This window comes from Aegilops tauschii, chromosome 4, assembly GCF_002575655.3.
Source record: "Aegilops tauschii subsp. strangulata cultivar AL8/78 chromosome 4, Aet v6.0, whole genome shotgun sequence".
Classification (NCBI taxonomy): Eukaryota; Viridiplantae; Streptophyta; class Magnoliopsida; order Poales; family Poaceae; genus Aegilops; species Aegilops tauschii.
Genome location: NC_053038.3, coordinates 3,944,089 through 3,961,063, shown reverse-complemented (window position 1 = coordinate 3,961,063; position 16,975 = coordinate 3,944,089). Strand labels below are relative to the sequence as shown.

Sequence of the window (16,975 nt, the reverse complement as noted above, 5' to 3'; positions counted from 1 at the left end):
ACCCTATTGGATATGGTGCGATCTATGATGTCTCTTACCGATCTACCGCTATCATTTTGGGGTTATGCATTAGAGACAATTACATTCACTTTCAATAGGGCACCATCTAAGTCCGTGGAGACGACATCGTATGAACTATGGTTTGGCAAGAAACATGAGTTGTTGTTTCTTAAGGTTTGGGGCTATGATGCTTATGTCGAAAGACTTCAGCCAGAAAAGCTCGAACCCAAAGCGGACAATTGTGTCTTCATAGAATACCCAAAGAAGATGATTGGGTATACCTTCTATCTCAGATCTGAGGGCAAAGTGTTTGTCGCTTTGAACAGGTCCTTTCTCGAGAAAGAGTTTCTCTCGAAAGAATTGAGTGGGAGGAAGATAGAACTCGATGAGGTTGTTGAACCTTTAATTCAACCAGAGAGTAGCGCAGCACAGAAAGATGTTTCTGTGGCACCTACCTCAGTTGAAGAGAAAGCTAATGATGATGATCACGGAGCTTCTGATCAAGTTACTATCAAACCTCGTAGGTCGACAAGGGTGTGTATAACTTCTGAGTGGTAACCCTATCTTAAAGGTCACGTTGTTGGACAACGATGAACCTATGAGCTATGGAGAAGCGATGGTGGGCCCGGATTCCAACAAATGGCTGGAAGCCATGAAATCCGAGATAGGATCCATGTATGAGAACAAAGTATGGACTTTGGTCGACTTGCCTGATGATCGGCAAGCCATTGAGAATAAATGGATCTTTAAGAAGAAGACAGATGCTGATGGTAATGTCACCATTTATGAAGCTCGACTTGTCTCAAAGAAGTTTCCGACAAGTTCAAGGAGTTGACTGTGATGAGACTTTCTCAATCATGGCGATGTTAAAGTCCGTTAGAATTATGTTAGCAGTTGCTGCATTTTCATTTATGAAATCTGGCAGATGGATGTCAAAACAAAGTTTCCTTGACGGTTTCCGTGAGGAAAGGTTGTATATGATACAACCTGAAGGTTTTGTCAATCATAAGGATGCTAAAAGGTATGCAAACTCCAACGATCCTTCTATGGACTGGAGCAAGCATCTCTGAGTTGGAACATACGCTTTGATGGGGTGATCAAAGCTTTTGGGTTTATACAAAGTTTGGAAGAAACTTGTATTTACAAGAAAGTGAGTGGGAGCACTACAACATTTTTGATAACTATATGTGGATGACATATTGTTGATCGGAAATGATGTAGAATTTTTGGAAAGCATAAAGGGTTGTTTGAATGAAGTTTTTCAAAGGTAGACCTGTGTAAAACTGCTTACATGTTGGGTATCAAGATCTATAGAGATAGATCAAGACGCCTGATAAGACTTTCACAGAGCACATACCTTGACATGATCTTGAAGGATTTCAAGATGGATCAGTCAAAGAAGGAGTTCTTGCCTGAGTTGTAAGATGTGAAGTTGAGACTTGAAGCTCGACCACGACAGAAGAAAGAGAAAGGACGAAAGTCGTCCCCTATGCCTTAGCCATAGGCTCTATACGATAGGCCATGCGGTGTACCGCGATGTGCCTTGCCACGTGTCTGGCAAGGGGGTATAAGAATGATCCAGGAGTGGATCATTGGACAGAGGTCAAATTGTCCTTGGGAATAAGGAAATGTTTTCTCGATTATGGAGGTGATGAAGAGTTCGGCGTAAAGGGTTACGTTGATGCAAGCTTTAACACCTATCCAGATGACTCTGAGTAGCAAACCGGATACGTATAGTGGAGCAACCATTTGGAATAGCTCCAAGTGGAGCATAGTAGCAACATCTACAATATGAAATAGAGATTTGCGAAGAACACACAGATCTGAATGTTGCAGACCCGTTGACTAAAACCTCGCTCGTAAGCATAACATGATCAAACCCTAGAACTCATTGAGTGTTAATCATGTGGTGATGTGAACTAGATTATTGACTCTAGTAAACTCCTGGGTGTTAATCACATGGCGATGTGAACTAGATTATTGACTCTAGTAAACACTTGGGTATTAGTCACATGGCGATGTGAACTATGAGTGTTGATCACATGGCGATGTGAACTAGATTATTGACTCTAGTGCAAGTGGGAGACTGTTGGAAATATGCCCTAGAGGCAATAATAAAATGTTTATTATTATATTTCCTTGTTCACGATAATTGTCTATTACTCATGCTATGATTGTATTGACCGGAAAGCGTAATACATGTGTGAATATATAGACCACAACATGTCCCTAGTAAGCCTCTAGTTGACTAGCTCGTTGATCAATAGATGGTCGTGGTTTCCTGGCCATGGACATTGGATGTCGTTCATAATGGGATCACATCATTGGGAGAATGATGTGATGGACAAGACCCAATCCTAAGCATAACACAAGATCGTGTAGTTCGTTTGCTAGAGCTTTTCTAATGTCAAGTATCATTTCCTTAGACCATGAGATTTTGCAACTCCCGGATACCGTAGGAGTGCTTTGGGTGTATCAAACGTCACAACGTAACTGGGTGGCTATAAAGGTGCACTACAGGTATCTCTGAAAGTGTCTGTTGGGTTGGCACGAATCGAGACTGGGATTTGTCACTCCGTATGACGGAGAGGTATTTCTGGGCCCACTAGGTAATGCATCATCATAATGAGCTCAATGTGACTAAGGAGTTAGTCACGGGATCATATGTGTTACGGAATGAGTAAAGAGACTTGCCGGTAACGAGATTCAACGAGGTATAGGGATACCGACGATCGAATCTCGGGCAAGTAACATACTGATAGACAAAGGGAATTGAATACGGGATTGATTGAATCCCCGTCATCGTGGTTCATCCGATGAGATCATCGTGGAACATGTGGGAGCCAACATGCGTATCCAGATCCCGCTGTTGGTTATTGGCCGGAGAACGTCTCGGTCATGTCTGTATGGTTCCCGAACCCGTAGGGTCTACACACTTAAGGTTCGGTGACGCTAGAGTTGTTATGGGAAATAGTATGTGGTTACCGAAGGTTCTTCGGAGTTCGGGATGAGATCCCAGACGTGACGAGGAACTTCGGAATGGTCCGGAGGTGAAGATCGATATATTGGACGAAGGGTATTGGAGTCCGGAATTGTTCCAGGGGTACCGGGTGACGACCAGCGTGTCCGAAAGGGGTTTCAGAGGCCCCGTCATGTGTTGGGGGGCCTTATGGGCCAAGGGGAGGGGGCACATCAGCCCACTAAGGGGCTGTGCGCCCCTCCCACCCCATCTCACATAACGTGGAGAGGTGGGGACGCCTCCCCTAGGGCAGCCACCCCTCCCGGCTTGGGGGGCAAGTTTCGTAGGGGCCGGGGCGCCCAAACCCATCTAGGGTTTCCCCTGTGGCCGCCGCCCCTCCCCTAGTGAAACCCTAGGGCGCCTCCTCCTCCCCCCTTCCCCCTATATATAGTGAGGGAGAGAGAGGGCACCCGCACCCTTCCCCAGGCACAGCCCTCTCCTCCTCCAACTCCTCCTCCTCCTCCGTAGTGCTTAGCGAAGCTCTGCCGGAGAACCACGAGCTCCATCGCCACCACGTCGTCGTGCTATTGGAGTTCTCCCTCAACTTCTCCTCTGCCCTTGCTAGATCAAGAAGGAGGAGACGTCCCCGGGCTGTACGTGTGTTGAACGCGGAGGTGCCGTCCGTTCGGCACTTGGATAGGATCTTCCACGATTTGAATCGCCGCGAGTACGACTCCATCAACCGCATTCTTGTAACGCTTCCGTTAAGCTATCTTCAAGGGTATGAAGATGCACTCCTTCTCTCTCGTTGCTAGCATCTCCTAGATTGATCTTGGTGACACATAGGAAAATTTGAATTATTACTACGTTCCCCAACAACGTTGGTCGGCATAGTTGTCATAAACAATAAATGAACCAAATAGTTATAAAAAGATAATATATACCACATCTGAATCATAGACTGGACGAGGGCCAACAGGGGCGGATACCAAAACCATCACACTATATAATAACAAGGAATAATAAAAGTAAGAAAATTAGACAAGTATCTATCTGAAGTAAGAATTTTTTTTCTTTCAGAAAGAAGATAAGAATAAGAGGCTCACCACGGTGGTGCGGGCGACGAGATCGGCGCGGGCGATCGACGGCGGTGAAGACGGGGACAGGACGTGACAGACCGTTAAACCTAGACAAATCTCGGGAAAAATGGAGCTCGGAGGTCGAGCTTCGAGAGGAGAAAGATTAACTAGTGTGGCTCGGGCATTTCATCGAACACCTCATGTGCATAGGAGGTGAGCTAGAGCACCCAAATGCCCTCCACTCGCCAGCCAGAAAAAACAGAGCACTGTGGAGTGCTCTGTTGCGGCGATGGGGTATATATAGGCAACTCATTTGTCCCGGTTAGTGGCTGGAACCGGGACTAAAGCTCTCCCTTCTGTCCCGGTTCTAGGCACAAACCGGGACCAATGTCCCGGTTCGTGCCTAGAACCGGGACAAATGGGTCTAGACGAACCGGGACCAATGCCCACGAGGCCCCGGCCGGCCCCCTGGGCTCACGAACCGGGACGAATGCCCCCCATGGGTACTGGTTCATGCAGAACCGGGACTAATGGGCTGGCCAGGCCCGAACCAAAGACATGTTTTCTACTAGTGGAAGTTTGGTATCCCTAATTTATTTTGGAGTTGCAACTTGGCTTGATCGTTATTGTTCTACCCTGCAAGCACTAAGCATGCTTAGCCCTCACTAGTAGAAAACAAGGCTTTGGTTGGGGCCTGGCCAGCCCATTAGTCCCGGTTTGTCACGAACCGGGACCCATGGGGGGCATACGTCCCGGTTTGTGCGCCCAGGGGGGCGGCCGGGCCTCGGGAGGCATTTGTCCCGGTTCGTGTGGACCCATTTGTCCCGGTTCGAGGCACAAACCGGGACCAATGGTCCTTGCTCCTGGCCCACAGCCATTGGTCCCGGTTCGTACCTACAACCGGGACAGAAGGGGGGCCTTTAGTCCCGGTTCCAGGCACGAAACGGGATGAGGTGGCTATATATACCCCCTCGCAGGCGAGCAGAACACTCCACACCGCTCTGTTTTTTGTGGCCGGCGAGGGGAGAGCTTTGTGGTGCTCTAGCTCACCTCCTATGCACATAGGTGTTCGATGAAATGTCCGAGCCACACTAGTTAAGCTCCAGGGTTTTCTTTGTCTCGCAGGGTTTGGAAAAAATTCACCGCACAAGCTCCAGGACTGCCGGGGGAGCTGCGATTTACATACCCGAAAGTAAGTACTACTAGCTAGCTAGTTCCGGGCATCTCCCATTGATTCTAGCTACTTTCATCAATGCAATTTATAATGCTTCATTATCAGTTTGATTGACCTCTATTTCTCGTAAAGTGCTTGTGGCAGGAACCCGGGAATGATTACTGTGGATACTACGTGTGCGAATTCATCTACAAGGCGACTTGCAAAAATAAGCGGGGCTACTCTAAAAGACAATATGATGTGCGTAAGCAATAATATTCACAATTTCATTTTATTACACCATCATTTCTGTTGAGTTTCATTCATATATATGTATTAACACCCTTCTTCAAATTAGACATGGCAGATGCGGAATGAACTCCTACACAAGATCGCATGAAATCAATTCAAGAGGAATTGGCAGGATTCTTTCTTGACCATGTCATCAATAAAGCCGGAGAATACCATGTGGAAGCTAAGTTCATATATAATTAGGGGATTATATTGTAAGAGATCTTAAATTGTATATATGTAGCTAGTAGCGTCGGATAGATGTACGAAAAGATGTTGTTCGACCAATCTCTCGGAGAAAGAGAGGTCGATCACATCTCTTTGTATATATTCATGACGATCTTGTGTACTTAATGGTTTCCTTCATTTGCTTACTTGCTAGCGTGCCGAGTCCTCTCTATACGTATAGTACGTAGCGTCGACCAAGCACGGAGATAAGAGAGGACACTTCTCTTTATAATTAGCTTCTACCACAATATATGAAACCCCTAAATTAACCCTACAAAGCCCGCAAAACCCCCAACCCCCCCCCCCCCCCCTTAAAAACACAAAAACCCCAGCCCCTGAAATGCTGACGCATGGACGCTTATTGGTCCCGGTTGGTGCTACCAACCGGAACAAAAGGCCCCTCTGCCTTGGCTCGCCGCAGCGGCCACGTGGAGGCCCATCTGTCTAGGTTGGTGTAAGAACCGGGACTAAAGGTATAGGGTTTAGTACCGACCCTTTAGTCCCGGTTCCCAAACCGGAACAAATGGGCCTTACGAACCAGGACAAATGGCCCTTTTTCTACTAGTGCCTGATGATCACAAAAAACTAGTAAATGCTATGTCACGGGAAAATAAGCTTGTTCAACATTGTGTGGGGAAATAAAAATGATCGGTCTAAGTATTAAAATCAAAGTAAATGGGAAGGGCTCCAAAATAGAGAAGTAGTACTTTGAGAAAGATTCACCATTTGTTAGAATGTATCTCTAGTAAAGTACTTCATAAGACTACTTCCTCCATTAAGTAATAGATAATTAAAGGTGTGGAAGCCTCTCTAATTATCTTGTTGGTAGAAATATATGAGTGTTCATGCTGGTTGCTATCTTTTACATTTATCATTTTGATTCAATGTAACCATTCGATCAAAATAAATTCATGCTTCATAAGCGTGGTGACCCTGTTCTCTCAGTCGTGATCTTTGCTAGGGGGTGAGCAAAGTCTAAGATTGGGGGAGTTGATGAGTCCATTTTTTAGCACTCTCTAACCTCTTTTTTGCATCCTAGTCATAGGAATTTCGGAATTTTACCGCTTTCACGCGTCATTTTCTTTAGCATTGGTGGGAAAACAAATGGAAGGGTGTGATAGTATGGATGATGGATTATATCTTGACGATACCCTTGAGGAATAAAATGGAGGTTATTTCCATCTGGGACTATGGAACAACCGAAGGAACAAGGTTCATGAAGGAAAAATTCCAACGTGGGTACATCATGCCGAGTTGTGTGCTCGGTGGCTGAGTTCTTTGAAAATTTGCGGCATAGATGATGGAAAAACAAGGAGACCAGGAGAATTTGAGGCCACCTTCTAATCACCTTGGCGGCCGATAAAAGCGTGACGAACATGGCCGTATGGGTTGCAACTGTAGAAGAGCGAATGCTGTCATCAGATACATGAAGATTTAGGAGAGGGCACGGTTTGCAACTATAAAAGAGCGACGAACATGGCCATGCATTTTCTTTCATAGTTTGTGAACCAGTCTAATTTAAATACCTTTGTGGCCTAGAGAATCAGGTTCCAGTTATTATCACTAAAGATCTAATTGGTGATGACACCGACTGTTTCATACTAAAGCCCAGAAACGTGATTCACGCTGCCACACTGATCTCCAATTTGGTAATCTCCTGGATATTGTCCCATGACTTCTTCTCTGTTTCACCCCTCCTCTGCTTCTTTCTCCAGCTATTGCCTCCGCCTCACTTACAGCAAGCCACATTGAAGATTTCAGACTGCAAAGAAATGTTTAATACGTCTAAATATTGTGAGTCGCTCTTCTAGCTATATCAGCTAGTAGCGGGATTTCTGAGCACTTATTTTCCCTTGCTCAAAAGGGAGGCACCAACATCTCTCAAGATGGTAGAGAGAGAGAGAGAGAGAGAGAATAACTTACAACAACAGTCACCAACAACCAACCAACATCCAGACAGAAACATGTATAGAGTTGACACATCGACACACATGATAACAAGTTTATTTCATAGGGCTGCGAGACTGGACTCCCAACACTAGAATCTGCTAATATCATAACACACCCTCGAAAGCCAAACAACCAATGAAAACTGCCCACATCTTCGGTGATACATACACCCCATCATGCGAGAGATCGATTGGGGCTATGCCCTTTTCCCCTCACTTACTCCTACTTAGGACCACATGCCGCAAGATGCTGCTCCAGCTGCAACAAAAGAAGAAGAACACGTCAATGATTAAGGCATGTTTGTGACGCACAATGATGCTCAATTCACATGGTTTCACAAATTAGTCATGATGCAAGGTGGTCGGTATCATATTCTGGTACTTGGCGATGCTTAACTTAAGGTGGGAAACTAAGAAACTCCACTGCTTAGAGCTATCCCGTACATGCATCTACCGACATGTGATGACGAAATTAAGAACAACAAAATTCAACGGCCCAATTGGACTTGCAGAGACCTGGAACTAAAGTGCTTGAGAAACAAAACAGCACCTCTCTATATAAATTTCAACGACAACAAAGAATACAATTAATGTAAAATAATTTATCCTCAACCAATCAATGTATTATGATTCTAGTGAGAAGTTGGTAGTAAAAATACAGCATAGGGATATAAGGGACTACCTCCATTATGATCTTGAACATGCTGCGTAAATCGTAGAACTGAAACCTGACACGACCCAGTGCCTCGAGGTACCTGGAATAATGCAAATATACCTGTGTCAGAATCTGGAGAGAATAAGTGAACTGAGCTGAAATGGTTAAGAAATTGTAAACCTCTGTTTGAAAAAACAAACTCTAGCCATCTCAGACTTAAGTCATGCTGTAAACATAAGTCTAGAGCTCACAAGTTACAACGGAATTATCAAAGAGGCATATTCATGTAATGAACCAAGTTCTAACCATCAAGTGGTTGCAGATGAAATGAACAAGCATGTTAGTTCTTCATGATATCAGATTGTAGGTGCTAAATATAGTGCCATAATAGAGAATATCAACCAGCAGGTATACATATCAAATAATGTGAACAATAAAGAGTGAGAAGAATATTTTTTTTGCAACGCATATAATAATGTACTGACTACTGACCCGTCTTTGTTTCTTGCCTCAGGAGTGAAGTGTTGCACGCAGCAGAGGTTCAATCTCTTAGCACCAACACTGATATACGTCAAAAAGAGCAAGATCAGGAAATTAGAAATTTACCATAGTTATTAAACGCCACTGCCGCATGTTGATACACATAAGCATACTTTTTTTTCTTTTACACATAAGCATACTTGCGATGCCATAAAAATATTCTCAAGGAGTCGTTTCCTATCACCGTTGTCAACACAATAAATGGTTTGATAAACTAGAAAAATAAGGATTTACATGCGATAGAGCATAAGTAGTACTGAGTACTAGAGATATGTACAAAACGACAAAGTTTCACTTGCTGAGACATAACATTTGCAGGATTGTCGATGGCTCCCTTACCCGAAACACAAGTAAATTCGGCTATTCTAGTTATGGCCATACGGCAGCACAAACGACACGAGCCACATGGTCGTGACGTACACACCCCTGCGCTAACCTATCGAAATATATAGAAAAACATTGGTGCAGTGGAGAACCCTGAAAAGGACATTGGCGCATACACTTATTATAAGAAATGCTTGTCGTTGACAACCAAGAGCATCGCGTTGGTAGGAAAACAGACAATTTTGTTACTGGAAACACAACTAGGCTCAGCTCTTCTTCTACTTTATGAGCATACGACAACCACAAACGACACGGCATGTCTGAATAGAAACACAGACACAGCGTATAATTAATAGTAGGAACGCTCGCGAGACAACAAAGTATTCCTCGTGGAGCCGTAACATCACTGTTGGCATCAATACCATACTTTTGTTACACGAAACAAAACTAAATTCAGCACTTGAACTTATGGCTACACGACAGGGCAAACAGCATGAACGGCATACTCCTGACAAGGGAAACGCATCTGGATCGCACAACATGTATGCAGCGAAGAAATAAACATAGGGGCGCTATAGAGGAAAGGCCTTCCACCTGCTGCAGGCCACCTTCAGCTGCTGCACGAGGCCGTCCACCTTGTCGAAGTCCACCTCTGGCTCGATCCTGCATGCGAATCTCGGAGCAGAGAAGAGACAAGATGAGTCTGTATCCGACCGGGACCAGAATAACGAGAGCAGAGGGGAAAGAGGAGGCTGGTATACGGACATCAGGCCGGTGATGTCGTTGATGATCCTCTCGGCGTCGTTGAGGAAGCGGTTCATGACCTCAACGACGTGGGCCGGGGTTACGCTGCCCTGCTCCCGCATCCTCTGCAGCTGCAAGAAAGCGTCGTCCACCAGACCCTAGATCCATCACATACGCCAAGGCAAACGTCAGATCAGCCAGCCAGCCAGGCCAAAACCGGTCCAAGACGGCGATGCTCAGCAATTCCAGGCCACGATTAGGGGTGTAGATGGGACGTTGATGGGAGGACAGAGGGGGACTCACCGTGGTGAACATGGTGGCGATGAGGACGTTGATCTGGCCCCTTATCGCGGCGGCCGCCATGGCTTGCAGGTCCTGGAGGCAGGGAGCGCGCGCTGGGGAAATTGGAGCTGCGGCGGCGGCGTCGGAGTGGATGAGGAGTTGAGGGGGGATGGAATGGGATCCCGTATGTATAAAGCTCGACTCACGAGCTCTCTCGCGGAGGCGTTTTGGCAGTGACTGCTGGCTTTAGTGTACTGCTTCGTCGTGGCGCCATTGATACAATGGAAACGGCGTGCGTGCATGCATGCAGATGGAGTGACGCTGACGAGACGACGACAGCGGCAGCTAGCTAGCGTACGTCCGGTAAAGAAAGTTGTGTGTGGAGTACTCTTCTCTGCAGCCTGGAGTGCCCGATTTTTTTGCGGGAAACCGGCAGGAGCACTTCCTTTCCGTATTAGACGGAAAAGAGTGCCCCATGCATAGCCCATCCACCAGCCAATCAACACACCCATGGAATTAGAACCAACGTATTAAAAAAATGGTCATATAATCAATGTGCACATATTTTAACGGATTTGCTATTTTATAGCTGAGTGTTTTGCAATTCGTCGTCATTCGAATTGTTGTCCGTCCGTTTTTGCCCGGAGATTCATGCTGGTTTTGGTTTTTGTTCGGGCTCGTTTCCGGGTCTGTTTTTTTTGTCGTGCACGGTTTTTTGTCCGCCCGTTATCACCGGCCCGGGTCTGTTTGGTTTTTGTCTTGTTTGAATTTGGGAGTGCGTGTCTTTTCCACTTTCCCCATTCTGGACGCTCTGTTTCGATAAGGTTGAGGCCGAGCTCGAGCGGCGCAGCACAGCAGGCGATTTCTCTCCGTGCATGGTGATTCTCGCCGCTTGATTTTGATTGCGGTTCCCTTTCTCTTCGATCCCCGGTGTCACGGTTGGTTGTTCCTCTCTCCCGCTCTCTTCCGCTCTCTGCCGTGTGCTTTTTGCTTGTGTTTGGTTCCAGATCAGGTGAGTTCATGTCGTCCCTGTCGTCGCACGCGCTGTTGTAGTTTTAGATGCATGATGTTGTTGACTCCCTGCTGGAGGTGAAGATGCCTGATTTGTGTGTGTCCGGAGCACCTGCTTGTAGTTGTAGATGCATGATTTTGTTGACTCCCTGCCGGTGATGGAGATGCGTGATTTGTGTGTCTCCCCGAGCACCTGTTTGTAGTTGTAGATGCATGATTTTTATGGTTGAATCCCTGCTGGAGATGGAGGTGCGTACTTTGTGCCCCCCCCCCCCCCCCCCCCCCGCGCCGCTGATGTAGTTGTAGATGCGGTGGATGTTTTCCTGTCTCCTGTCCACGGTTTGTTGTAGTTGGGGGGATTATGTACATGTGACCCCCATATAGGTGCGTGATTCCGCGGATGCAATCACCACAAATGTCTCTGATGTAGTTGTAGATGCGGTGGTGTAGCTTATTCTGGATAGATGTGTCCTGCTCTCTTATGTCTTCTATTTCTCAACTGTGTCCTGTTTACATTGTAATTTCCCCAAGAATTCCCATAGTTTCTATGTGTACTTTGCAGTGTATCCCCCCCCCCCCGCAATTTTTACAGTGTATTTTCTTGATTCAGTTATGTAATTCCTGAATTTATGGCTCTCAGTGCACCCCTACTTTTATACTGTAATCGTCTTGCTTAGTTTATGTATTTATAATGTATTTTTTGCGCCTTTTTTGTAGTGAAATGTTCATGCTTTAGATATGTAATTATCAGGTTTAGATTTACGGATTTGCTATTTTACACTCGAATGGATGTATCTAGCACTGTTTTTGCAAGAACTTTCTGGTGATGAAGGAGGTTTTGACAAAGCTCTTTTGAAGTTCTATATGAATCAAGTGTGTTTTTCTTTCTTTGTAGTAGTTGATTTTGTTTTTGGTTATTTTCTTTTTTTTTAGGTTGACCAGTGTCTTTTTGTTTTTTCAGAAAGTAAAATGCTTGAATAGGAAATTATCATCTGCTGGGAGAAGGAATGTGGTTAGTCCTCCTTGATCGTACCTAAAGTTATATCCGAGTAAAATGCTCCGTGATTTTTTTTCCTTGCATGTAAACATTTCCCATAGTATTTTTTGACTATGTAGTTCTGTACTTCTGATGTTAGTTATTATCATTTCTTTTTTGCTTGCACTTCTCAAGTTATTTTCTTTTTTTTTTCAGTATAAGTTATTAGTCTTTTTCAACGACCTTTTCATCTTGTTCATGTGAGTCCATTTTCTCCGTCATTTTCAGTATAAGTTATTTTATTTTTCTTTCTTTTTGTAGGAACCTCGTAATGTCTTCTTCGTCGAGGAATCCATTGTCTCCGTCTTGTACATGCGAGTCGTCTGGTTCTTTCCATTCTCCTTCATTATTGTGGTATGTTTCTTGAATTTGTTTTAGCTGCTGATGTGGTGGGATCAATATCTTCGGTCACCTGCAATTTTAGTCTCTTGTTTGAGTTTTGTTTTTCTTAAAGCTTTCATCTATGATATGTTCTTGTTTCTGAATTTTTGTGTGCTTGCATGCTCCAAATTCATTCTGTAAAAGAGGTTTGTCTAGCAGGGATTAAATTCTGCTCTGCCATCTTCGCTTGCTGTTGCTACGGCAATGCATTTCTTCCAATGTCTGCAGAGTAAGTTAAAATGTAAGCTACTGCTTTCTTTTCTCAGGTCTTATAAGAGTTCCAATGGTTGCTTACATTTCTATCTATTCTTCTGCTGTTGATATTATTTGCATTGGTGCTGGACTTTTCCTCATTAGCTTCAGTCATGCTTGTACGCCCATCTCCAAAGTGTACCTGCAAGCAATAGGGCAATTTATTTTTTATAGTTGTTCTTTACTCAGATTGGTAGCTCTATGGTAATTGAATTTGCTTTAACCTTGTATATAATGTCGGAATGTAGAAGAGCGGTGAATGAAAATGTGTCCTCGAACATATTTTTGTTAGCATTTTTTATGTAACATCTTCCTATAGTTTCTACTAGTGTAACTCACATTTGGGATGAGTTCTTCCTGTGATAATCTTAGTAGGTCCTCTTCAGTTACTGTCTTCATCATGCTCCTCATCTGGCATTTGAAAACAAAATGTCAGTATTAACAATACTGAGCAACAAACTGTTTAGATATAGATGAAATTTGTTGTGTACTTTCACTGTAGTACTTTATTTATTTTTGCTGTAAATAGTTGGGTATTCCCAGTGTAATAGCATGGGAACTATCACCGTAAATTATAGTGGACTAGCTCTGGAGTTACACTGTATTTTGCTGGGTTTTTACGGCACAAGTTCATCACTGCAAATCCTGCATTATTTTAGTGTAATTCCCTATGTCAGTGTTCTGTATTTTTCAAGGGTATTTACCATGTAGGCACTTCCACTTGGGGCTTTACACTATAACTCTTGGTCACTTACACTGTAATTCGGTGTAAGCCCTTAGTTTTACTAGTGTTTTGTGTACTTGCATTGTATTTACTGTGTATGTAATCTTTATTTTCTAGGGGATTTACGCTGTAAATCTTCGTCACTTGTACTGTAATTCAGCGTAAGCTCATCAGTTTTACTAGTGTAAATCAGTGAGCACTTGCAGTGTAATTACTATGTATTTAATCTGTATTTTCTAGGGGATTTACACTGTAAATCTTCGTCACTTACACAATATTTATCAGTTTTAGTAGTGTAAATTAGTGGGTACTTGTAGTGTAATCACTGTGTATGTAATCTGTATTTTCTAGGAGATTTACACTGTAAATCTTGGTCACTTACACTGTAATTCTTTGCCTACTTTCAGTGTATGTATAGTATAATTTCTAGGGGATTTTCTTGGGCGGTTACATTGTAATTCTTAGGTTTTTACAGTGTTAGTTCACCAGTTTTGCAAGTTACCTGGGTAATTGCAGTGCCATTTCCTGTGTATGTGGACTGTAATTTCTAGGGGATTTACATTTGTAATTCTTGGACTCTTGCACTGTAATTCTTGGTAATTTACAGTGTATGTTCACCAGTTTTGGGTACTTGCAGCCTTGTTTCCATTTGAAACTTTAGCACTGAATATCTGTCAATTTTTTATTGTTTCTATGCTATCAGGTGCATATTTTGTTTGTATTTGCTGTATGCTTTTTCAGAGTTTGCACTGTGATTTTCAGCTACCTCAGTTTTGTAGTGTATTTACCATGCTTTTTGGCCACTGTAATTATAGACTTCAAAGTTTCTGTAATTACAACGTTTCACAACTGCTTGCGATCACACATTCCAGAGTTTCTGTTGTTTCTAATCTAGTTTCTCTGATGATTTTCTTTTTCAGATTTTCCATGTAAGAGATGAAGCCGGTGAAGGGGTTGAAGAATTGGGGTAGGAGTAGAAGTGCTCCTGATCCCCTGATCTGGGGATCGTCTCTTGAGTGATTTTCCTATGATCTCCCCCAATGTTTGGTTGATGTTCTCTTGAGTAGAAGTGCTCCAGGTTCAGTTGAAACCGGGTCAGAGTTTAACCCGACCTGTTTTGTTAGAAATACAGAACATACAGGTTGGCATCTATTTATTTGTCAGGAAATTTGAATGTTGTCGAATTGAAAAACAGTCAAATACTAAATAGACAGTCCCCATTTTAAAATAGGCAGTGGGTTTCTATCATGTATGGCATGCTAGGTATAAGACCATATGTTTCCTATGCGTTGAGTGTATACAACAGATACCAAAGTGATCCTGAAGTAGCTCACTGGGAAGCAGATAAAAATATTCTAAAGTACCTCATAAAGACTAAGGACTTTCTTCTAGTCTATGAGGTGATCAAGAGTTCATTATAAGTGGTTACACTGATGCTAGCTTCATGACTGATACAGATGACTTCAATCTCAATCGGGCTATGTTTTTAGTCATAATGATGGTGTAGTGGTTCGGAAGGGCTTCAAACAGAATACAACTGTGGATTCTACAATGGAAGCGGAGTACTCCCTCTGTCTCATAATATAAGACGTTTTTTGACACTATACTAATGCTAACTAACATCTTACAATATGGGAGAGACGAAGTATATCACAGCTTCAAAAGCTTCGAAGGAGGCTGTTTTGATCAAGCAGTTTCTTGCAAACTAGATTATTGACTCTTGTGCAAGTGTGAGACTGTTGCAAATATTCCCTAAAGGCAAAAATAATTGTATTATTTGTTTCCACGTTCTGAATTAAGTGTTTATCTTCTATGCTATAACTGCTATGATTCTTCAATTTATGATCTAGAGGGAAACTCATGAGCACATGTAAAATAGTAAACGGTAAAACATGATTCATAGTCTTGCCTCTAGGACTAGCTGAAGTGTTGCATGATGATTATGTATTCCTGATCGTAGGCATACGCCAAGAGTAACAGGGATGTCAGCAACTTTGGGACTATGAATTTAGAAGAACTATAATATTAAATTGACCCAACTTGTTTGTTATACTTTGAGATGTCAGCGTCACAAGTGAAAAGTCAATAGCATATAAAGTTAACTATGCTAAGTTACTTAGACCATGAGGGTATCGAGTCATTTCTTGTCGGAAGATACACTATAGGGTTGCTCCAACGTCATTGGTAACACGATGATCATAACGACAACTTGTAGGTTTACCGGAAAGTGTGATAGAGGCAAGATAGCTCAAGAGTGGGATTTGCTCCTCCGACGATGTGGAGATATTCTTAGGGCCCTCTCGGTGTGATGGCATCCACCATCACTTGGCCAGTCACAGGGATGCCGGAACATGATAATGAGAAAGAAGGAGAAAATTGGTAACAACGAGACCGGTATAGTGAGCATGTGAATGACTCAAGAGGATACCGGTATCCCACATCGGGTTTCATAAAGTGTTGCAGAGAAAAGGGAAGAACATATGATATCCAAAGGTTCACTCGAACGACATTCATGTGAGTATAGGGGTCAAGAAGGATGTCCATGGTTCCGCTGTTGACCATTGAACAAAAGGATTTTTTGTTCATGCTATATTTCATTGAACCTACAGGGTCACACATTTAAGATGAATTTGATATATTGATTAGGAATTTAGCTAGGAGGACTGGAGAATGTCACTAGAAAAGTTCCAAGGACAAAGGAAATAGTTTTGAGAGAGAACCAGAAGTGTTTCGGGGAAACCGAAAACATTTCAGAGAAAATAGGGTTAACCAGAGAGGTGGAAATAGTGTCGGAGGACCTAATATATATTTAGGAGGGTTCTGGTATTTATCGGGAGCCCCGAGGAGGATATATTGGTGACTTGGGCTGCCTAAGATAGACTAGGCCTATTTGAGGGGCAACCACATGGGCCTTTGGGCCAACGTAGGTGGCACCCTCCCTCCTTGCCTTGCCCTCTAAGTGGAGGGTGCGGCTATTATTGGGAGGAGCCACCTCCCTCGACCGCCGCACCTAGGGGGAGGTAGCCCCTCCTCCAAGCCAGGGTGTCTCCCCTCCCACCTATAAATACCCACCAAGGGCGCCCCTCCTTTGTACACAACTTCCCCGCAGAGGTTCGGGCTCCACTACTGAAGGAATGCCTAGTAGTGGCAGGTCCCTAAAGCCCAGCTAAGGGGTCATCCTGACCTCCACTGACCTCCTGCCACTGCTAAGGGGTCATCAGTGGTGGGCGCCCGCCCCCCACTGGTATGGCCCTAGCTGTGGCGAGCGACGCTATATGCCCGCATGTGTTGTCCCTTTCGTGGCAGTGGCAGGCAGCCATATCTATGGCGGGCAGCGCTGCGTGCCTGCCAGTACTCTGTGTGGTTT

General features: G+C 43.9%; 2 protein-coding genes and 1 non-coding gene across 5 annotated transcripts; 1 reads left to right on the top strand and 2 right to left on the bottom strand.

The window, feature by feature from the left end:
- Positions 1–4,349: 4,349 nt before the first annotated feature.
- LOC120963637 (small nucleolar RNA SNORA57) lies at positions 4,350–4,453 on the bottom strand. Its single transcript, XR_005755392.1, has one exon. It is a non-coding gene; the product is annotated as a small nucleolar RNA SNORA57 (small nucleolar RNA).
- A 3,172-nt stretch (positions 4,454–7,625) lies between these two features.
- Positions 7,626–10,370, bottom strand: LOC109769667 (histidine-containing phosphotransfer protein 2-like). Its single transcript, XM_020328395.4, has 6 exons — positions 10,226–10,370; positions 9,944–10,080; positions 9,773–9,841; positions 8,807–8,875; positions 8,342–8,414; positions 7,626–7,918 (listed from the first exon to the last, which is right to left on the bottom strand). Exons 1-6 carry the CDS (start codon positions 10,283–10,285, stop codon positions 7,883–7,885), a joined length of 444 nt encoding a protein of 147 aa, XP_020183984.1. The 5' UTR covers positions 10,286–10,370; the 3' UTR covers positions 7,626–7,882.
- A 622-nt stretch (positions 10,371–10,992) lies between these two features.
- Positions 10,993–15,016, top strand: LOC120962668 (uncharacterized). Of its 3 annotated transcripts, none has more exons than XR_006662103.2 (5): positions 10,993–11,142; positions 12,177–12,227; positions 12,513–12,605; positions 12,792–12,873; positions 14,529–15,016. XR_006662103.2 is itself a non-coding variant. In XM_045227300.1 (5 exons), exons 1-5 carry the CDS (start codon positions 12,005–12,007, stop codon positions 14,546–14,548), a joined length of 318 nt encoding a protein of 105 aa, XP_045083235.1. In that variant the 5' UTR covers positions 11,508–12,004; the 3' UTR covers positions 14,549–15,016. The 3 variants fall into 3 exon arrangements, 2 of the variants coding, with proteins under 2 accessions (XP_045083235.1, XP_040242333.1); XM_045227300.1 differs by lacking the exon at positions 10,993–11,142 and adding an exon at positions 11,508–12,088 and having other exon boundaries at positions 12,792–12,861; XM_040386399.2 differs by lacking the exon at positions 10,993–11,142 and adding an exon at positions 11,508–12,088.
- The last annotated feature ends 1,959 nt before the right edge of the window (positions 15,017–16,975 follow it).

Bases quoted from the DNA above. Each gene is read 5' to 3' on its own strand.
- LOC109769667 (XM_020328395.4), bottom strand. From the start codon at position 10,285: ATGGCGGCCGCCGCGATAAGGGGCCAGATCAACGTCCTCATCGCCACC. The intron at 10,081-10,225 runs GTGAGTCCCCCT...TGATGGATCTAG, and splicing joins TCGCCACCATGTTCACCACG to GGTCTGGTGGACGACGCTTT. The intron at 8,415-8,806 runs GTCAGTAGTCAG...GCATTATTCCAG, and splicing joins GAGGCAAGAAACAAAGACGG to GTACCTCGAGGCACTGGGTC.
- LOC120962668 (XM_040386399.2), top strand. From the start codon at position 12,005: ATGTATCTAGCACTGTTTTTGCAAGAACTTTCTGGTGATGAAGGAGGT. The intron at 12,089-12,176 runs GTGTGTTTTTCT...TTGTTTTTTCAG, and splicing joins TGAAGTTCTATATGAATCAA to AAAGTAAAATGCTTGAATAG. The intron at 12,228-12,512 runs GTTAGTCCTCCT...TTCTTTTTGTAG, and splicing joins CTGCTGGGAGAAGGAATGTG to GAACCTCGTAATGTCTTCTT.